We start from the raw sequence: 23918 nt of genomic DNA on the forward strand, positions 1-23918 counted from the left end.
TCCCAAGTATGTATGCCATGCTTATCTCCCACACAGCTGTTATTATGTGGTCATCGTGTTATATCAAGTTAACCAACGTTGGTCACGGAGATTATTTGGATGGGTGACTGCTTGATTCCTGGGAGTTTCTTTGGCTTCGCTCCTGTCCTACATTGAAGAACATGTAACAGACGTAGTATCTCCTATGGCAAGAGACTTTGTTCGAAATATGCCCCTATTCACCCAGCTGTGATGGGTACCAGGTAGGATGAGATGGCAATGTTACTGTTAACCTTCTAGTGCATCACAGGCAGCTTGGATTGTGTACTCCCTAGGGAGCTGAGAATAAAATAGACTGCACACTGATCCAGTGACCAGGGTTATAATAATAGTGTAGCGCCTTGAACAGTGTACTCCCTAGGGAGCTGAGAATGAAACAGGCACTTTGTAATGGTAATATACGCCACTATTGTGTCAAACGATCATATTCAGTAAATAGTATTTGATTTTTATAGCTCCCTACAATGTTCATATATATGAAGGGGGCAGTGGGGTAGGATTGTGGTTAAAGTGGTCGACCAACCCGGATCCGATTCTCCACATGTTTGCAATGTGAGAAGCCCATTTCTGGTGTCCTCCACTGTGATATTGATGAAATATTGCTAAAAGCGGCGTAAAACCATACTCACTCACTCATTCAAAGAAGACTACCGGGCAGTTACAGATTGCTCAGGGCTATAGGGTGGTATTGATATGAACCAAGAACAATATATTATTATTATTATTATTCGGGATCTTTATTTGTACTTCAAATGGTACAGGAAATTGTCTGAATAACCTTTAACACAGCGCTGAAATAACCGACGGTTTATCATGAGAGAAAGTTGATAAACCTAATTTTATACTGAAGACATAATCGGAAATACAGGTATCTTAAGCACACATAAACTGGATGTAACTGTTTCTATTTGATTTATCGAGGCGTTCTCAAATATTGACCTTCGGCCAAATTCGAATTTCACAGTTCGTTTTTTATTCTTTTTTTATTAATGTGATTTGCAAAAATCACTGCTGACGTGTTCTTAACAAAATATATCCGGTTACATTATAACACCAAACGCCATGTTGAAATGTGCCTGAAACTGTATTGATATAAAAATACATCCCATTGTGTCCAACATAATGTTTTCTACGAATCTACCAGACACTGCTGTTTCATTAAAGAATGTATACTTTCAGATAATCCCAGTAGTAGTATCAAACTAACAGAATTCTATTTAGTTTAGAGTCTGTTTCAAAACAATAGCATGTGCTGAACTGTATGAAATAAATCTATCACATGTATAAGTCTAAAGAGGAAGGTTATCAAAGCGGTTGCATGCAGAGGTTCGATACAGGTGCTAGAAAATTCATACATCAAGTGAACTCCCACCGGTACTGAAATGTCGCACTGAAAGACAATGCTAGAGCTGGTCAAAAAGTTCAAAGCCTAACAAACAAAACCAACAATTGTGAAAGTGTTTTTAATTCTATTTTTTAACATAATCTCCCTGCATTTCAATATACTTCTCATATCGATAGAGAAGCTTTTCAATTGCAGTCAGGTAGAAGTTTTCTGAAGCCACCGAAAAACCAATTCACTGCAGCTTTGAGGTCATCGTTGTCGTCATAGGGTGTTCTTTCAGTTTAGGAAGCAGGTGGAAATAACTTTTTGCCAGGTCTGGTGAGTATGGAGGGCGAGGAAGCGCTTCAAACCCACATTATATCACAGCAGCCTTTGCAAGTCGGGAGGTGTGAGAAGAGGCATTGTTATTATAAATTAATTGGTAGAACTCCAGCAGTCAGCATTCCTCGCCGTTTTTGTTTGATAGAATCTCTCAGGCGATGAAGCAAATGAGCATAGTAGGCACCGGTAATCGTCTTTTGACTTGCTAAGTAATCAACAAAGATCACACCCTTTGCATCAAAGAATACAGTGGCTTTCAACTTTCTCCACTGATCTTGGAGACTTGAATTAATTTTGTGTCGGAGAAGTGGAATAGCGCCATTACACGGATTGACGTTTTGACTCGGGATCATAGTGGTAGACCCATGTTTGGTCACCCGTTGCTAATCTCTTTTTGAATTTGACGAAATCCTTCTCAATTAGCTCAATATTTTCTCTGGCAATGTCAGTTTCTTTTTCCTTAAGATCAGAATTTAGAAACTTTGGCACCCAACGAGAAGATATCCTATTCATCTGTAAATGTTCATGAATAGTAGTTTCAATGGATCCATGGCTTAGACCTACCTGTGTCTTCCTCAAGCTCAGCGTCTATCTGACAGTATGAGTCTTTCTATCTCTTTGATGGACTCTTCATTGATGGAAGATGAGGGACGCCCAGACCTAGGGTCAACATCAAGGCGTGTTCTCCCAGCTGTAAACATAGCTGCCCAACGTTTAACAGTGGAATAGCTAGGGCACATATCCCCATACACTTGTGACATGCGGTCATGAGTTTGTTTGGGAGTACTTTTCTCAAAACTTGATGACTGATCGGTACTCGTTCTTTTCCATTCCTGTGTCCATTCGGACCCCCTATCACGCTGTCACTTATATACAAACGGCCTCAACAGACCAAATACACTTGCAAAGAGCTACTCACACAATGTACTACACTGACTAGTTCAATTTGTTATGAACCATAGTTGAAAGTTAGTCAAGCTTAGAACTTTTTGACCAGCCCATGTAAGTCTATTCTGCATCAATGCAATTTAATTATTCGAGACATTTTGTGAACTCATCATAACATTATTTTTCAGAGTTATACCCTCCACGTAAGTTTAATTTCGTTGATTCATGTAGTCACCTCTATTCTGACTTTTACTCTCAATGGAATCTGTTTCGGCAGATAATTGAGACTCATAATTCTCTATTCACATTTGTAGGGTTCAGGGTTACGTGCTCACTCACTCAGAAACTCAGGAAAGACAAGTATTCCGCTACATATTGGTTGGTTAGCGTTCTCTATTCACATTTGTAGGATTCAGGGTTACGTGCACAATGTGCCTCAGTCGACATTCAAGGAAAAATATGTATTCCGCTACGTTTTGGTTAATTTGTTGCACTGACATAGTTCATTCTTTTGAATGTTATAGTTGTTTATAGATTTAATTAAAAGATGATACAATGTTGAAATATCATATCATCGTCAATACTTCACTGGTAGGTATTCACTACGCCCATGGACGATGATGTGAAAGTGATACAGTGTTAAATTGGGGCCTTCTATTTTTCTCTTTCTTTCTTTTAATGCACAGTAGCCATATATGTTGGATATCAAATGTATTGTTCTTTTATGGTAAAATGTATATTTTACCATAGCTTATAACGTTTGGTTACGCACTTTGGTCACGTTCCAAACAAAAAAACGAAACGCTATGATTCTCATACGGAAGTTAAATTGTCTAAGCGCTAAGACAGCTTTGAGGAACGACCCGTTTTTCTGTGTCCGAAAACTACAGTATGTGTGTTGAATAGAATACACCTGCCTTTCAGAAACCACGCGTCCTGCTTATTGCATTTAATTCATTCAGTTCCATTCATGGATGTCAACAGATGGTAGCTACGCGTGTACGGAGATATAACCAGTGATGTGTTATTAAAGGCCCAAGTGCTTCCCAATATGATAGAACCTACACTAAGACTCCAGAGATTCTATATATTAGCGTCTTATGCTTTCATTCACCGTCTGTGTCAGTGTTTCTCAACACTCATGCCCTCTGCGGAAAATGACGTAGTAGCCTCCATATGTGTCAATGTATGTCGTCGTACATTGGCGTTCTTCCTACCGCCAGAATCGTGACTTTTATAACAATGATGTATTTGAATCGTGGACACGTTTCGCTTCAATGTAATATCCTCTTGTTCACAAGGACTCAGCATTCTGATATTAATAAAGCAGAATTTAATTAATATGCAATTAACCTATTTCAGTTTGTAAATGAAAAGTGTTTATTACTTATTAATATTAGGACTGCGACACTGGTGTTAGCCGATTCCGATATAAAGGTTTATGGTATCGCCCGTTAGTCCAAATGGGGCACTTCGTGATTCTTTAGTTGTAATGACTTTGCTGGCGTTTGAATTCTATTCATATGCTCGTACAGTTAGAACGATTGTACTAGAACTCTTGGCAACTTAGTCTCTTGATACCTTACTACAATTTCATACATAGTAAATTATCAAATATATTAATTTTAGTATACTCGTACTATATTTTATTCTACCTGAACGTTTCGTGACTATTTGTATTTGAATAAAAACTTCAAAATAATTTATCACTGTCATATCAATATGACATGATATAATATGTATTATTACTCTTTATGTCATTGTTGTTCTTGGTATTGTGGTAATGGCTATTGATACTTTATTCTTCAAATGAAACAAAACGCTATTCACCATAAATGTCAGCAGTAAACTGCCCAAAACCTATTGGCGAGATCAGTTCTTGTAATCACATTCATAAAACCTACCTGTACATCAGGAACAGTACTGTGGTTTTAATTTTTTCCATCTTGTTGACAACAGCCTGTACAACTGATGAAATCGGACATCACTGTACATACCGGAAATGTGTTGGAGGACGACTAATGAGTCTCTTTTATCCCGTGATTTCTGAGTATTGTTGCCGACCCGAGAACATCGCATACCAAGGCTTCACGAACGGTTACAGTGATACAACTTGTGAAGGTAATTCTTTGTCGAAACAAATGAGCCCTCGCGTAGATTGGGAACGACCATTTGAACGAAGGATTATTTGTTTTTGAGAAGTGGAAGAAGAAATGTTTGCTTGACATGCCAGATGACCTGAGCAAAATGTTTTTTGAAAATTGGTCTGCTCCTTTCATAGAAGAAAATTGCTTGTTTGGAAGCACTGTCTCATCCAAAATGAATGGTTTTTGATACAATCATTTGAAGTCGCCATTATGTTATTTTTCTTATTCTCCCGCGAAGACGGAAGTCGCCTTCAGCCACCAACGCTTGTCAGAATAGAGACTATGCTTGTCGTAAGAGGCGACTAACGGGATCGGAAGGTCAGGCTCGCTGACTTGGTTGATGCATGTCATCCGTATCCCAATTGCGTGGATCGATGCTCATGGTGTGAATCAGTGGATTGTCTGGTCCAGACTCGATTATTCACAGACCACTGCAACTGTACTTAGTCCGGCGTTAAACAACAACACACATGTTCGTTTTAATTAAATTGTTTAAATTATTTAATTTTAGGCAACATTTGATGTTTAGTTTATTTTCTATCACCTATGCAATGACATTTATTGTTATGGGAAGATTTACAAAAGTTTTTTTTTCTCATTTTAGAGATGTTCCCTTCGACTACCACAGGTGAGACCTTTTCTTCTATATCGGGTCCCGCATACGTACAATAGATAAAAAACAATGTGGTAAAAACATAGTCACTCACTCACTCGCTCAACGTGTAGAACTATCTTGATAAGGATTCCAACATGGGGATAAAGTATAAAGTCCATTTGCCTCGCTGTGATATTGCTGGAATATTGACACAAGCGGATTAAAACCATAGTCACTCAATCACTCGAGGGGTAGACCAATCTCCTTAAGGGCCTCTACAAGGATACTGAAAGTGAAGCCAATTTACTGGTGATCCTACCTGGAAATAGTTGCAATTTTGGTAAAAGGGTGTAAAACTCTACCCACTCACTCACTCTACGTAAATGAAGGTCACTCAATACTTTAATTACACAGGAAGACCGCCTCGGTGGTCTTGTGGTAGAGCGTCCGCCCGGAGAGCGGAAGGTCCGGGGTTCGATCCCCGGCCGCGTCATACCAAAAGACGTTAAAATATGGTACTTGTTGTTACCCTGTCTGGCGCTCGGCATTAAGGGGATAAAACAAGGACTGGTCGGCTCGGAGTCAGTATACTGTGTCTGAGTGGGGTATTCATGTTAAACTGCGGCATGGTATCTCAGTGAGCTAGCACTATAAATCGGCATCAGTCCGGACTAGTACAAGCAGCCACACAAACACACACACGTACATGCACGTCGCTATATAAGTGCAATAACCCGACGTTAAACCCAATTTCACCTCACCTCACCTAATTACACAGGAACCAATCCGGATTCATTCCCAAAATGGGGGCGATGTGTGAAGCCAATTTCCGCCGTGATATTGCTTGAATATTGCTAAAAGCGGCGTAAAACCAAACTCACTGACTGATATGTTTAAGCCCCCCATGGGCTGGAGGTGGTTGTCAAGTTGTATCAAAGCAAACGGAGTCATATCAAGCGGAGAACTCACTTGATTCTTTTCTCTCAAAAGTTCTAGTGCTTTGAGTATTTCCGCGACACGTCAAGAATGCATTAAACATTACCGCTGAATGATTGTACATTTAGTAGGTAAAACTAGAATAGAAACGCCAGTTTCCTTATGTGATATTGATTTTATGACACATTCCACAAACACGTGTGTATTTGTGGCTTATTAATACAATACTTTTACTATTACTGGTTGTTCCTCATGTTACAGTTGTGTACGCGACGGCAGTTACATCATACCCAACTCCGGCAGATTTCACGAGAGGTACGACTTCGCCGACAGTCTTCATCCTGATATTTTTACTGATGTCTCAGGAAGTACTAACGATTATACTATGTGATAAAGCAACCGTGAAATTTTCTCAATTAAACAGTTTAAGCACAATCAAAGGATGAACTTGGAATATGATAAATATGCAAAAGAGGTCCCCCGTGAAGATCCGGGGTAGAATATGTCTCAGTTGTCGTAAAGAGGCGACTATGCTAATCGTAAGAGGCGACTAACAGGATTGGATGGTCAGGCTCGCTGAATTGGTTGATGCATGTCATCGTATCCCAATTGCGTAAATCGATGCTCATGATGTCAATCACTGGAGTATCTGGTCCAGGCTCGATTATTCACTGACCGCCGGCATTTAGCTGGAACATAACTGAGCGAGGTGTTAAACAACAAACTAACAAAAAAGCAAAGGGGGTCACCTTGCAGGAACTACTTTTAAGCTCCACACATCGATGTCTGTTTGATCAATAAACTCTTGTCTGACGTTCCCAATAAGTTTTGATAGGGGTTCCCAAATGTGTGGGCGTTTCTATAGATATGTATGACTGTGCATAATTTGGCACCGTATGATAAATGACACTATACGCACGAAAAGTGGTTAAAGCGTTCGCTCGTCACGCCGAAGACCCGGGTTCGATTCTCGACATGGGTACAATGTGTGAAGCCCATTTCTGATGTCCCCCGCGCGTGATATTGCTGGAATATTACAAAAAGCGGCGTAAAACAATACTCACTCACTCACTGGAACACTGTATTAATGAGCGGATTGTAAAGCTTATTCACTGAGTGAAAGAACGCCTCAGTGTCATTCGGTGTTTTTTAATATAAACATAAGAGAAAGATAAAGATAAAGAGAATATCGATCTCACTTCTTTCCATGTAGTATGTATCATATATTAGGAATAAGAAAATATATATTCCAAACATTATGATATCTACTGCGGTAACTTTGTTTACCTATATTGTTAAATTATCTGTCATCTCAATTACTTAGACAAATTTCCTGTTTCAGATCCTTCTTCGGGACAGATGTGTAAGCATATTCTGCTGTAATCATAACGCCCTCGCTCTTGCTGAATCTCTTACATGACTGGAAATAGCAACATCTACCATTGTTATTACTGGTGTTGGGTACAGTTACAGTGCTATACCGTCAAGTGAAGAATGTTATTACTAGTTTTGAGTACAGTTACAGTGCTATACCGTCAAGTGAAGAATGTTATTACTAGTGTTGGGTACAGTTACAGTGCTATACCGTCAAGTGAAGAATGTTATTACTGGTGTTGGGTACAGTTACAGTGTTATACCGTCAAGTGAAGATTGTTATTACTGGTGTTGGGTACAGTTACAGTGTTATACCGTCAAGTGAAGAATGTTATTACTGGTGTTGGGTACAGTTACATTGCTATACCGTCAAGTGAAGAATGTTTTTACTAGTGTTGGGTACAGTTACAGTGCTATACCGTCAAGTGAAGAATGTTTTTACTAGTGTTGGGTACACTTACTCTGTTATACCGTTAAGCGAAGAATGTTTTTAGTAGTGTTTTTTTCACCCCAACCGGGGACGGTTGTTGTGACGGCGCCACCTTGGGTCATCATTTATTGATGCTGTTTCCTTAATCTTTTCTTTAGATCTAGAAAATCTCGTACAAGGATTTTTTTGCAGGTATTTCTTAGGACAGTGGAAATGTTTCTTTCCCCGCCTTTATAAACATGAGTTGTGTGTCTATATGAGTTACTCTTATCAATGCTACAATTTATAGTATCCTTGATTCTTAAATATACGTACCGTTTATGATTAATTCAGATCCCTGTACAGAAAACGAGATTCAGGCAGGTGGCTGTTATGAAAAAATGTGTGTGAACCGCTACCTGAGTGATGTGCTCGTCCCCATCTACAACATGGACTGCTGCAGCAACGTGCTCAACAGCCATGACGAATGTTACGTCAGCTTCCCAGGTACAGTAGTTGTGGTGGTCAGATAGTGGACGTCATGATTACACACCGTCACAGTAATCAACCAGCATCACTCCACTGCAACAGTGATTCAAAAAGCACATCATCACAAAGGGCGAAGGAGGATAAGGTCCCTTGGATATTCATTATTTAAGAAAGAAAACGTTAACAAATCATCAGTTGTCAAATGTAGTCATATTGATCAGAAATTGACTTTATTTTATTTCAACACCTGAATGTTTGGGTCTTTCTTTCTTTAATTTATCCATACGTATGTATTTCATCGTGTCAGAACTTCTATGATTTTCAAAGTGGATGAAAGAAAATAAGGCTAGTCCGACACGTCTGGTATTTTTCATTCCAACTTTTTGCTTTAACGTTTCCAGTTGTCCAAAAAGAACCCATGTTCTACCGCGTTCGTTGTAGATATCACGTTACATTACAGGGAAACAAAAGGTTCTGAAGTTTATTGGACCTGTACACGCCGCTTTTAGCACTATTCCAGCAATATCAGGGCGAAGCATGTCAAAATGGGGTTCAAACCGAGGTCTTGGTCGTGACGATCGAATGCTTTAACCACCAGGCTACCCCACTGCCCCTAAAAGAAACTAAGATCCACTTTGAGACATTCGAATAAAGCATTCGTATGATATCCTTGAGTCGAAACTTTGGAAACTACTTGGTTCCTCGTTTGGTTTCTAGGACTGTACACCTCTACCTCAACAACGGCGGCGGCGACAACTACGAATGAGGATGTTCCTGAGGCAGATGGTGAGATACCGAAACTCTCAGATTATTGCTGATATATATTACTCAGTGCACAAAGAACAAAAGAAGTTGCTATCCATTAAAAAGTGTCATGTGTCATGTACTCATGTTCTTGAAATTGTCGCTTCAAATTGAATTTCTGGTAGAAATTGCATTAACATACCTAATGGAAACAGTGTTTCATGTTTTCGTTCGAGTGCTCACCTGTTATTATCCCCGCCCCAACGAAGTTGGCGGGGGATACTAAAATGGGTTCCGTCCGTGCGTCCGTTTGTGCGTGCGTCCCGAAATCGATTCCTGAGCATAACTCAGAAACCTTTAAATATTTCTCTACGAAACTTTTCATGCCTTTCAGACTCTTGCTGAACTGGTGCCTTTTGATATTTAGCACTTTTAGAAATTTAATTGTTTATGTTTCCATGACAAGTTGGATTTAAGTTTTAATATAGGGTGTGTTCACTTATGAAGTATAACAAATAAACTGTTCAATATTTCCTTGCCAAACATTGCATGTCTATATATAAAGCACATACTGAACTGGTGCCATTTGATATTAAGAAGTTTTAGAACTGTTATTTTAGAATTCCCATTGCAGTTATTTTGACATTGGCTAAGAGAAATGTTGGGTCAGTTACCTGGTTTCGTCGACTATACGCTTGTTTTGTGTTTTGCATTTAACCAGCCCTCACGGGTTAGCTGCAACTAGACGACAATGGAACAGCATCCCCTGCCTGTCAGCATGTCCTAATGATGGCTGTTCTCCTGCTCTACAGGCTCCTGGTTTAAAGTGGACACACAACAGCACCACCGCCTATCTCCTTGTCGTATAGATAACCATTATTCTGTTGCCACCAGATCCCATGCTTAAAGGGGACACACTCCTGGCCTATGAATCGCAAACCTGTTTTTTAACACTACTGGATACATTGTTTTCACCTTTCATGATTTAACATTTGCTCTCTGTCCGAATACCTTACTACCTTATGATCAATCTTGATTTCTTGTCACATAAAACACGAAAATACTGCTTACTGTGGGAATTTTAAGTTTCTCAGTTGATCATTATGTATGATGACTCATTGCAGCGGCAAAGTAGCATCACATTTTGACATACCCCTGCTTCTATCAATACGTAATTACATTTATATGTTGCAAGTTTCAAATGATCCATCGAAGAGTAAATGTGCGTGCAGATATATTTTAGGAGATAGGAGGGAGAAGTAGGTTCTGGTCAAGAATTCCGTGTTAGAAGTGAACTTTGTTTTATCTCGCAATCATTGATAATAATTAGTTATAGGCATTTTTTAAAACCTTTGCGATCTCATTTTCTTGATCCCCGGTGTCTCCTCCATATCACCGTTTCACTAAGGTACACATATGATCAAGTAAGCGTTAACCAAAAATCTACCACAACCCGGCATCACCAATTTGTTTGTCACCATAACATACCTTCACTAGCTTTACACTCTTTTCTGAGAGTCCGTGTGCCGTCTAAAGAGGAGTTCCATCTCACTCGCCGCATTAGCTGTAGGCGTTATTCTAAAACTTTGCTGGTATTGATGGATCGGGTGGTCAGGCTCGGTGACTTAGTTGATGGCGTGTCATGGTACCCCGACGGCGTAGTCCAGACTCGATTATTTACAGGCCGCCTTCATATAGCTGGACTAATGCGGCGTTAAACATACGCACGCACGCACAGGCTGGTCACCTCATTCACTGTTCCTCTGGCCCTGCAGTTTCAAAGGTGGTGGGTTGTGTTATATTTTGTTGCTTTGCTCAGCTTCAGTTGAGCCAACTTGTGACGTTTATAACTGTTCTCTCTGCGCAACATGTTCTTGTCAGTGATCTGTGACAAAACACATAAGCACAGAAACATGATCTGTCTTCATGTGTAAAATGAATAAAAAGTATTTTTGTTCGTATTGTGTTGATTTGTTTTCGCGAAATTACCGGCAATGGGAAGAATTTCTTGTAGCGTCGCATCGGAAATATGTCTGCGTCATAGAGCGACGAGAAACTTGTCAGAAAATATTAAATAGGCATGTAAATTAAGAAGCCATGATGCAAATAGTTCAACAAATTGACAATATGATATCTTCCGCATCGCTATCTAGATGAATCATGACCTAAACTATAGCTATAAACTCAATCATCCACTGGTAGCAAATGCCTGGTTCGCCTGAGACAGGTCCCACACAATATCACATCGAAGAAAGAAAGAAAGTCATTCACTCAGAAGTGATTTTACACGTGCATGTCATGTTGGTGTGTTTCGGCGTGGTTGTCTTTTTGCGATATTTCATCTTTTCGCCACATTTCTGCAATACCTCATTCTTTTCACACAAATCAATTCCAACCCATGCAGAAATGACCAATTCAGTTTTGGCATTAATTGTGTATGGATGTCGGCAACACTCTGTTAGATATTTACGATTTTACTACTTTTGCGTTTCTTTGAATATATATATATATATATTTGTTCTAAAAAAGTGTTTAATTACATGTAGGTTGCTGCTTTGTACGTTATCTCCATTCTTTCTTCTGCAAGAGTAAAACGTGATACTTTTGTCGTCCGTGTAGTTATTTTATGGAATACATCCTATAACAAGCTGCAGTTATTGCCAAGCCGAACAGAGATTATACGAGCGTATCACATGTGTGGCAATCGGAAACCAGATCATATTCCATTTACATTTTGGGTTTTCTGTTGTTTTTATCCAGGACGGTTTTCATATATAAGCACTAAGTCTAACTAGTTTGCTTAAGAATAAATGTTTTCCTTCTGTTTTCTGAACCGTTCACTGATTCAGAGTGAATGAGTGAGTTTTACGCTTTGAACAGTGTCAATTTAATTTGTGAGGAAAGCCCTTTCAGAAGTGAAACCCACGATCACAGGTAATATGCAGACCTAGAAGCAGAACCGCGGCGAACTAGAATTCGAACCCACGATCATATTTCGCTGGCGTGGTCAAAGGACGCAACCCTGCACAGCGAGTATCTCTTGCAAGGAATATTATAGGTATGTATTTTAAGTCTTGCAGATGATATATCACATTATTTACACGTAACTTGTACAGGGGATGTAACACGTTATTTAGATGTAAGTCTTGCAGGTGAGATGATGCAGTATTTACAAGTACCTCATGCAGGGGATGTAACACGTTATTTATAAGGATCTCATGCAGGGGATGTAACACGTTATTTATAAGGATCTCATGCAGGGGATGTAACACGTTATGTATAAGGATCTCATGCAGGGGATGTAACACGTTATTTATAAGGATCTCATGCAGGGGATGTAACACGTTATTTATAAGGATCTCATGCAGGGGATGTAACACGTTATGTATAAGGATCTCATGCAGGGGATGTAACACATTATTTATAAGGATCCCATGCAGGGGATGTAACACGCTGTTTACAAGTAACTCATGCAGGGGATGTAACACGTTATTTACAAGTAACTCATGCAGGGGATGTAACACGTTATTTACAAGTAACTCATGCAGGGGATGGAACTTGTTATTTAAGTGTGAATGCCAAGGATAACATAGCGACAATTGAATGGGAAAATATGGGCGCAGCTTTATTACATGGCGGAAGTCACGACAGGTTTTGATACTGAACACCGACCTTACGAGGATGGGCAATTAAAAAAAATACAGGGTACTATACAAGGGTACAGGTTGTACACTTATGACACACAAAAAGTTAACTTGCTATTGCATCCGAGGTTGATATGAACATCGTGATGCGGCAGCAACAGTAAACATCATGACCAAATGGGCCGGAATATAATACAAGCACAAACGCACACACTGAATACCCTACACGCAACGTGAGGTTCATTTAGTGATTTAAACATATTATATTCAGATTGAAATGGATTGGGAACAAGTTATCCAACTTAGGACTCCCTCTCCATGGTATTTACAAAGCTTGTACTGTAAATCATATACAAGGAAAACAGAAAAGAAGATGAGTGTAAAGATAACAAGAAATATACAAAAGAGAGAGACTAGTATATGTACAGTAAAGTGTTACCCAAATCTCTTTGTATGACTTATAAACATTTGCACTGCTTTAAAGATGTGTTGATTTTCGATAATGGACAAACATTCATTTCCGTTTAACATCAATTTAAATCTAATTTAGCATTTTTGTTCACGGCGTTCTGTAAAATGTCCCGAATTATTATTAACATAGTTTTTCTTGGGGGACGTACAATGGACACTTTAATAAATAATGATATGCGTTTTCACATGGATCACCACATTGACATATTGGATCACATTTTATCTCTATTCTGTATAAATCAAAATTTAACTGGCTTTTCATGTATCTTAATCGAGTATGATAAATATTCAACTTTCTAACACCATAGGAAAAATATGGAGGTGCAATGACTTGCTCTTTTTGTATGTATGTCTTGAATTGGGATGTAGATGTACAATTTCTACCTGCTGCAGGAATAGTGTTCCATAACCTTACAGTTGATGGAATAAAAGAACACGTTGAGTGTTTTAATCTAGTATATGGAATCTCAATATTTTCTGAATTTCTTAAATTATATGATATATTTGAACCTACAGTGGTTGGTACAATGTCTTTAAGGTAAGTTGGGGCAATATTACTTTGTATTTTGTAGAACAAACATAGCTTGCGTTTACTTCTTCGTTCTATTAACGTTTCCCATCCTGTTTCATAATACAGATGTGTGTGCGAAGTTTACTCTGGGAGCCCAGTAACTACTCTGGCAGCTTCTAGTTGGAGATTTTCTAACTGAGTTGATAATTCTATATTACACCCATCCCACACTTCACACGCATATTCGAAATAGGGTCTTATGAAGATTGTATATACGTTATTTAATGTATTTCTGTTCAATATGAATTTTAATTTTCTCATTGAATTTATCATTTTTGATGTTGACTTATGTATGTTATCTACATGAAAGGTAAATTAATATCATTTACATGTTAAGCCTTATGTATGTAGAGAATGCCCCAGACTTCCACCTGCCTCACATGCATATCACATTGTCTGATATGCCAACTCTGGATGCATGGGTAGCTGCTCCTATTTATAAAATAATGTCATGTTAGGTATCTATTGATTGCTTGAACTGAGCAGATGATTGGGTCTGTTTTTGTGGGGATAATCAGTGTCGTACCCCTACCAAGTTGATCGGTTTTTGAAAAACGAACTCTTACATGTAAGGCTCCATGAACAATGGCTACATCCTGGAACTGAAGTGGTCTATCGCGGTCCATTTTAGAAACAAGTGCAACTTCTCCTATCCGAAGAAAACCAAAAAAGGCAAGATTGAACAAAGCTGTAAAAAGGCATGACTCATAATCTGATTTACACACATGGTTGAGGGCACCTGGAAGTTTTCTCAGTATATCAAGGGTTATTGGTTGACGGGTGTCATGGGTACAGTTTTCCTTTCTATATCCCTGCATGCACTTTCTCACCAGGAATTGGTCAGTAGGGTCAAGCCAGCAATTTACTTAAAGATGTCTTGCGAGGGCTGACAGATGAAGTGCAACTGTTGAACTAGAATAAGTTTTTCTTGACATGTCTGCTATGTAGCATAAAATGTGATCCACATTTGCTGGCAATATTTGAGGGATGTTAAGTTCACTCCTACATTGCATAATGATCTTACTGCTGCTCCATAGGTCTGTCGTGTGTTCGATGAAAGTAATGCTTCAATCATTGTAAAAGCTTCAGATTTTAGATGATCCAATGATTGTCTGGAACTTGAGTTGGGTTGACAGCAGCATTTGGTGCAAGGCAGCGGAAACGCTGAAGCTGAGAACGAGAAAGTGCATCAGCCACGCTATTCTCAGAACCTGGATTGTACTCTCCCTTAATTAACAGGTTGATTTGGAGACAGTGGAGAACAAACTTTCGAACATACTGCATGGTGTCCTTGCATTTAGTAGTTTGCCTATTCAGTATAGAAACAACAGCCTGGTTATCACAATTGATAATTAATTTCTTAACACTGAGTTCTCTTTCCAAATATTAACTGCTACAAAAATTGGGAAAAACTCGAGGAGTGTAATGTTCTTTGTCAAACCCCTTTCGTGCCAGTGATCGTGCCAAGGATTAGGCCACATGTAACACGTTATTTACAGGTAACTCATGCAGTGGATGCAACACGTTATTTACAATTCTACCATGACGTTGACGAATGCTTGATTCTGATTGGTCAAAAAGGTTTCCTTTTCGCTACGGAAACCCCTTTCAAATATATTAAGCCTTTTCACAAAAAAAACGTGCGCATGAATACATAGAAAGCATAGAAAGCCTACATATCGATGCCGATCGATCACCCCAATATAAACAGTAAAATAAATCTTTATTTCCTCTAATACACGCTGGGTCTCTAATACCAGCCAGGTCCCTAATACACGCCGAGTCAAGGGCTCTCGCGAAATTAATAGAGGAAATACGGTAGTTTGATGTCGCATGTTTTGGGCGTTCTATGCCACAACCCTGACTGCTTCGATGATGACATTAAAAGATTTAACGACGGCATATCTTTTGCATAGAAATGAAATGTTTATGAAACTGGTAGAGAAATGTTCTATGGTGACCAAATCGGAAGAATTTAAACTATTGCCTCATTGAAACAACCGACAATGAAGGTAAAATATAACATTATAAAAATTGTTTGACAAAACTTTATTCATGACACCATGTTGTTTACAAACCTTTTTGTGATCGATATTCGTTACCATCTCCGTCAACCACCACCGTTAGCATTTGGCAGGAGGGGATTTGAAAGTCCATCAGAAAACACTCCCCTTCGAAAGTCCACGAAAACAATGTCCCAAGGGAAGTGACAGCTTATCAAACTTGATGAAATTCATTTCAGAACACGCACAGTTAAGAAATCATACACGACCCACTATTTCTGGGCCACAAATGCATAAGTTCTGTCACTATCTGGCTTTGAATACGTGAAATCTTGAAATTGACACGTCACAACATGCAGATTCCTTGTTTAAAATATCCGGCTCGTCTGCAGCCTAAAAAACGGCTGTACAGTCATACTCAGTTCCATTGGTAGTCATATTGTACCAGCAGGCTCGATCAATCCCAGATAATCTACAGGTTAATGTTGAACGACATCATAGATCGGGGTTGTCATCTTGCTTCATTCTATAACTCGTTACGGAGAATGTAAACATAAGATTGCCAGCCATTGACAACTGCGAGGTGTGAGTAACCGTGATGTAGGTCAAGTTCTGCCACATCCAAGTTCGGAGTGGAGAGGCATTTATTTTGACTTTATTATTGTTTACTGGGGGTAATTTCTAACTAACTAATAACACTTACTCATGTTAAATGTATAAGAGAATGTTAATTCATAAAGTTTGTTGTAGAAATATATTCGTTTAGCATTTTAAAACCTTTTTCTATAACCTGTCACCCCTACAATGGAAATGATGGCATCATCGAGTTCCAAGAAATGACCAATAGACTTGGGGAAACTTTATCTCAACATTCTTCTTCATCTAATTACGCTCCTGACTTTCAAAAATATCAGCTCCAACAGGAAAAGAAAACAGGAAAAGAAAAGAAGTAAATTTTACATCTGATAATGGTGAAGATTACAATGAAGTATTTTCACTACATGAGCTATATATTGCCTTAGGGCAAACACGTGATACAGCAGCGGGCGCTGATCATATTCATTATCAGCTACTGAAACACTTGCCCGAATTATGTCTTGAAACTATGCTGACTATCTTCGATGATATTTGGACATCAGGGACGTTTCCACCTTCATGGCATAATGCCATTGTCATCCCCATACCCAAACCTGGGCGGGATCATTCTGATCCATCAAATTACCGACCTATATCTCTCACTAGCTGTGTTTGTAAAACTATGGAACGCATGGTAAATAATCGATTAGTGTGGTACTTGGAAACAAAAAAATCTTCTTACCAATATACAATGCGGTTTCCGGAAAAACAGAAGTACTATCGATCACTTAGTGCGTTTAGAATCGTTCATTAAAAATTCCATTGTAAATAGACAACATGCTGTATCGATCTTTTTCGACTTACTAAAAGCTTACGATACAACATGGAAACATGGTATTTTAAAAGATCATGATTTTGGATTAAGAGGCCGTCTGCCTCATTTTATATCACAGTTTTTAACAGACAGGCAATTTCAAGTCCGAGTGGGTACAACCCTGTCTGATCAATATAATCAGGATCAGGGCGTCCTACAAGGCAGTATTTTGTCTGTCACTTTATTCAGTATAAAAATTAACAGTTTGTCAAAAGTTTTAAATGATTCAGTTGATGGATCACTTTTTGTGGATGATTTTAATATATCTTCTCGTGGTAAAAATATGCACACAATAGAAAGGCAATTACAATTATGACTAAATAAAATTCACAAGTGGTGTCTAGAAAACGGGTTTAAATTTTCTAAATCAAAAACTAATTGCACACATTTCTGCAGGAAATATAAACCACATAAGGACCCTGAACTATTTCTGAATGGCACCCCTATCAAAGTTGTTAAGGAGGCCAAGTACTCGAGACTTATTTTTGATAACCACTTACCATTCCTTCCACATATTAAATACCTTAAAGCTAAATGCCTAAAGCCACTCGATCCCTATTGAAAGTTGTTTCTAATTCAAAGTGGGGAGGGGATCAAACAACCCTCTTACACTTATACAGGTCACTGATCCGTTCAAAACTTGATTATGGCTCCATCATCTATGGTGGAGCCTGCAAAAGTAATTTACAAAAACTCGATACCATCCATCATCTAGGCCTGAGGCTTTGCCTTGGAGCTTTTGAACGTCTCCCATTCACAGTCTCTATATAGAAGCAGATGAGCCTTCTCTTACACAACGCCGTTTAAAATTATCTTTACAATACATCACTAAATTATATTCTAATCAGTCCAATCCAGCTTTTGAATGCATCTTCAATCCTCTCTACGAAGATCTTTACAATAAGAATTCAACACTCACTCCACCACTCGGAATTAGAAAAAAAATCGGCCATAGCAGCTTCTAATATTAAACTCCAAGATATCGCTCCTACTCAACTTTCTTCATCTCCCCCTTGGCAAATGGTAAAACCAGAGATAGACCTTACATTAACAAAACTAAAGAAATCAGACACCAACCAATTAATGTACCAACAAGAATACAATCAACTAAGAAACAATTATGACACTTATAAATCTATATTTACAGATGGATCCAAGGATGGTGGCGCAGTCGCTAGTGCCACTGTCATTGGATCCAGAACAATATCTTCAAGATTACCTGAAAACAGTTCAATTTTCACAGCAGAAGCAAACGCCATTTTTACAGCATTAAAATATATCAGTAATCAATCTAAACATAAACAATTCATTATTTTTTCTGATTCACTTTTGTGCCTTCAGGCGATAAAAATATGTCTTCGAAACATCCACTTTTAATCCAAATTCTCGAATTAATTAATGATCTTGCTACTGGCCAATATGACATCGTCTTTTGTTGGTTACCAAGCCATGTTGGTGTCATTGGTAACACAATGGCTGATGCTGCTGCAAAAGCAGCACTCATCAAATCTGTGACACCACTTCTTATCCCATACAGTGATTATAAACCTGTTTTTAGATGTTACATCAGGGATCTCATGCAGAAGAAGTGGGACACCCAAGTACATGTAGGTATCAATAAATTACATGAAATTAAACCAACTATTGGTTATTCCTACTTGGGCTGTCAGTCCAGATTTGAAGAGGTCGTATTGGCAATTCCCGATACACTCACGAGTATTTATTGAAAGGTGAGGATCCTCCGTTTTGCATCCCTTGTGTCCTGCTTGACGGTATTGATTTTGCCATCACAAGGGATCAATATTTCAACGTTTCATTCCTCAAGGATCTTCTAACCTCAACTCTCATTTAATTCTTGGATTTTTAAAAGAAATTGAATTGATTAATAAATTTTGATGTATAAAGTTATATATTTTATCAACTGGTAGTATATGATTATGAACTGAGATTGTTAGTGGTTGTACCCTGGATGGGGGTTGAAGTAGCGAAAAATCATTGTCCCCCTGAGAGGGTGCGTAAACCCACTTCATTCAAAGTAATTTATATATACCAGGTTTTTAATCGTAGACTGTTTGTTTGTTTTAATTTTGGCTAAACTTGTCCATAATCACCAGTAACTGAAGGGATGGTGTAAATCCTGCCAGGGTCTATGCAGGTAGCAAAGGTACTGTAAGTCCCTATGGTCCCCGGTATGGTGACCTACCTTTTGGTTGCTGGTGAAATATAGCCCAATTTTACGTTGTATTGTATTGTATTGTATTGTATTGTATTGTATTAATTGAGAACTTTTATGGTCATTTACTAGTTTTAAACCGACATCTGTATTTATATAGTGCTTTTACTGTCCTTTGTCGACAGGTTTATATTCTAAATTGATGTATTGTCTAATTTGATATAGTCACTATATGGCTGAAATATTGCCGATGTGACTTTAAATATTAACTCACTCACTCACTCACTCTTAGCCTATGTCAAAATAGCTGCAATGGAAATTCTAAAATAAACATTTCTACAACTCCTTAATATCAAATGGCACCAGTTCAGTATGTGCTTTATATATATAGACATGCAATGTTTGGCAAGGAAATATTTCTTGAAATAATGCCCAGTAATACAAATTTCTATAATACATAAATAGCAAAAGGCAACAATTCAGCATGTGTTTGATAGATGTGGATCATTTCATCTGGAATCGAATCCTACCCTTATTGTTTTCTAAGTCCAACTTGTTGCCATGGAAACATAAAAACTAAAAATTTATAAAATTCCTAAATAGCAAAAGACGCTAGTTTAGTATGTGCCAGGTAGACATGCAGACTTTTGTAAGAAAGTATTTAACGGTTTTTGAGTTACGCTCCGGAAACGAACACCACCCTTATAGAACCTAAGTCCAACACTTGAAATGGTTCATATGATTGTGGATATCAAAACAGGTGCATTATATTCATCATGTTTGCCCTATATTTCTACCTAACTCACGGTAGGGTGGTGACAATTCTAAAACACTTATCTGTACTAATCAGGACGAGCAATTAAATTTAAAAGTATTTCCATTATGAAGTGTATTTGGAAGTTTAAATTCATGTAATATATATCGTAATCATAAAATAATTTAAGCATCGATGATGGTTCACTTTTAAAGGTAATAACGACCCGTGATGATTCCGGGGTAGAATAGGTCTTCAGCAACGCAGACTTGCTGTAAAAGGCGACTATGCTTGTCGTAAAAGGTGACTAAAGTGATCGGGTGGTCAGGCTCGCTGACTTGGTTGATGCATGTCATCAATCCCAATTGCGTGGATCGATGCTCATGATATCAATCACTGGATTGTCTGGTCCAGACTCGGTTATTTACAGACCGCCGTCATATAGATGGAATATTGCTGAGTGCGGCGTTAGGCAACAAACCAACCAACCAATCTTACAAGACAAGTTTGTTCGTCTGATCAACTTCTACTTGATGTTCTTGTCTGTTATTGAACTAGAAACATATAGTTCAAAATCTTTCAGGCCATAAGCTGGATCCCTGTGGAATCCGTCTCTCGCTAACCCTCGTAACGGCTCCCTCACTTTCTGACTTTAATCTGGATGAAAACTTACCTCTTACAACGCTCATGAATTTCTGACTTTGGAAGTATGCCCTTAGAACATGTTTTCTGTTATGTGAAATATAGCCTAATGAAAAAGGCATTATTATTAATATTTTTCCATTTTACACCCGCAGAAGTTTGTCGCCTTTTACGACAAGCATAGTCACCTTTTACGACAAGCATAGTCACCTTTTACGGCAAGCATGGGTTGCTGAACACCTTTTCTACCCCGGAATCTTCACGGGTCTGTCTTGTAAGAACATATTGTGAACAAACTTTCTCTAATATGAGTTAGTAAATGGGATTGTTTCTGCACATCTACAACAACTGACTAAACAATTTCTTGTAAGAACATATTGTGTAGTCAGTTGTTGTAGATGTGCAGAAGCAATCCCATTTACTAACTGATATTAGAGAAAGTTTGTTGTTTAACCTACACTTTGCAATATTCAAGTTATATGACAGCATCTGTAATGTTGAAGTCTAGATTTGTGTACAAAGCAGCACATTAACAATACAACATGCATACAACCACCACCAATAGAATGGGTGTATATCAAAGCCCACAACCACACACGCACAAGTCAATCTAGATCTATTGAGCACAGGAACACACTCTAGTGAATTACTGCTATGGGGTATAAAGATAGTAAGTACCACTGATGCCAGCCATTATTAAAAAGGTCTTTCTTTCTGGTAACTTATCATTTTGGATCGGTAGGTAGGAAAAATGAGCAATCATTTACAAAAATATTGTTAACTTTGGTGCTTAGAGAAGTAAAATGTGGGGTATAATCTGGGTTTTATGAATGTACCCACTCCCAAGAAGCAAGCACACAAAAGCAGAGAAAGAAAAGGAAATGCTACAAGCTATTTCTACAAAAGAATATACATGTACCTCATTATTACCATGTAAACCTGGAAACAAAAACACACACAATATTATACCTCATATGTAATATTTAAGATACACAAGAAAACAGTAGTCAGTAATATTGATGAATATCAACTCATTTGGTCTAAATATTGATTATGAAATTTGTAAATGAACAACACATACCCTACGACTTCCACCAAATCCTCTTAAGGGTATGCTTTAAGTATATGCAATCACCAGAAATTAAACATACAATTTCCCAAATGATGAGAAAATTGCAATCCAACCTTTTCAAATCATTTGAACCAGTTATACTGCAGACTTTAAGTACATCCTTAAGGTTCTTTTCCCAGATGCATCAACAGGATACATATTTTCCAGTTATGAAAATAGCGACTCTGCCACTAAGGTCTCATTATCACAACATGTAAGGTCCTTAATTTTCATCAAATGATCAAATAAAAAACATTTAAAAAAACTTTTTGTGAATAATTCAACAATTATTTAAGTAAATGTGTAAAAATAACATAAATACCGAAAATTAATCTTTATATGCATTTACATATTTGGTTGTTTAAAACATGCAACATTATAAATAATTATAATAAAACAAGAATATGACAGTCATTACAAAATAAAAATGCATGCAGTGAATAAGGATTCTTGATGTGTTTGCTTTAGACCGGAATCAAACGGGTGTCTGAAGAATAATCTTGCTAAAATAAAACATGTATGGAACTCTAAAAGTGCACTTACTGTAAAGGGCGACGCACCCCCTATACTCATCTGTCTTGTTTTAGCCATTAGAAGGTGCAGATCTCCAGCAATGTTTTAATGTGTTTTGCAAATAAAGTTAAAATTGTTGCACACAGATGAATCACAATTCAAAATATGTGCTTATATTTTCAAAATCTGATTTTGGCCAATCTAATGAGACTCTATGCCATAAAGCAACATAATCTCTTTCCAAAAAGAATGTAAAGGGAAAAAATAGGGAAAGTTATTATTATTATTACTATTATTCAGGAAACAAGTCTAGATGAATGTAGATCTTTCCATGACAGATCCTGATACTATTTAAGCCCATTTGAGCTGTGGCAGACCCCATGTGGACAGATTGACATTGCACCTTTAACGCTATGCCATTGGGACCTATTCTTTGTTTCGCACGTGAGTCGTCTACTCCAGTGACATGGCCGACAGTAGTTGAATTCATGTGCAATCGATACCTGCTCAATAAGTATACACCATAAGTATAAGAGTGATTATGATAAACACCAGTTTTAATTTGCTAAACACAGATGCTTTTTAACATTTTACAAGAATCTTTCACGACAAAACTTTGACTCATAGCGTTTGCAATGTTTTTTTTGAACACTTGTCTTATTGATCTAAACAGTACACCCACATCTGGGCCACCCCAAATTGTAGGTATTCATGAAGCAGTGTTTACTTTCACATTTTGGCGTTTAAGCGTAAGTTTCAACTGTCTTCATATAATCAGTACATACATGAAATAATTATGTCGTCGAAATGTATTGACTTGAGAATATTATATAAATACACTGTTCAATTTTGGCTATTTACAGTTCCATCGATCAAGATCTATCTATATAAATATGGGATATTCAGTATTCATGCAAAGCCTGAACGACAGAAAGGTCGTCACACACACACTCACACACGTAGACTATTTCTATCAGTATAGGTGTAAATTCAAAGCGTGTAGGCCTATAGGATCTAACAGAGAAAGCACAGAAAAAAGCATGTTGCATTATTGTACATTCTGCCGTTTTGTCTGATCTGTTCACTCGGCTACTGCCCCAGTCTTAAAAAGTCTGCAGCACACAGATACTGCACAGTGTAGCGCCAGCGCAGCATACCCAGGGAACCAGGCTGGCTTTTACATGACCATTGATGTTGATGTTTTTTCTTTACCAATGAAATGTTGGACATTATGTCATCATACCTTCTTCATCAGCGTTCGCTTTCTGGAACAGGGGGTGATGGATCTTTTTTTGAGTA

The 23918-nt window shown here is 38.1% G+C and overlaps 1 protein-coding gene across 1 annotated transcript in view; it reads left to right on the top strand.

The window, feature by feature from the left end:
- LOC139472218 (mucin-5AC-like) overlaps positions 1-11146 on the top strand; it is a 44773-nt gene extending 33627 nt beyond the window's left edge. Inside the window, exons 28-35 of the mRNA XM_071254593.1 lie at positions 2782-2796; positions 4553-4714; positions 5345-5368; positions 6533-6586; positions 7614-7634; positions 8409-8561; positions 9261-9329; positions 10009-11146. Of these exons, the coding sequence (XP_071110694.1) occupies positions 2782-2796; positions 4553-4714; positions 5345-5368; positions 6533-6586; positions 7614-7634; positions 8409-8561; positions 9261-9329; positions 10009-10022 (512 nt within the window). The 3' untranslated portion in view covers positions 10023-11146. The remainder of the gene's footprint in view (positions 1-2781; positions 2797-4552; positions 4715-5344; positions 5369-6532; positions 6587-7613; positions 7635-8408; positions 8562-9260; positions 9330-10008) is intronic.
- The last annotated feature ends 12772 nt before the right edge of the window (positions 11147-23918 follow it).

This window comes from Haliotis cracherodii, unplaced genomic scaffold (assembly GCF_022045235.1).
Source record: "Haliotis cracherodii isolate W230 unplaced genomic scaffold, xgHalCrac1.p SCAF_24, whole genome shotgun sequence".
In the NCBI taxonomy this organism is placed as follows: Eukaryota; Metazoa; Mollusca; class Gastropoda; order Lepetellida; family Haliotidae; genus Haliotis; species Haliotis cracherodii.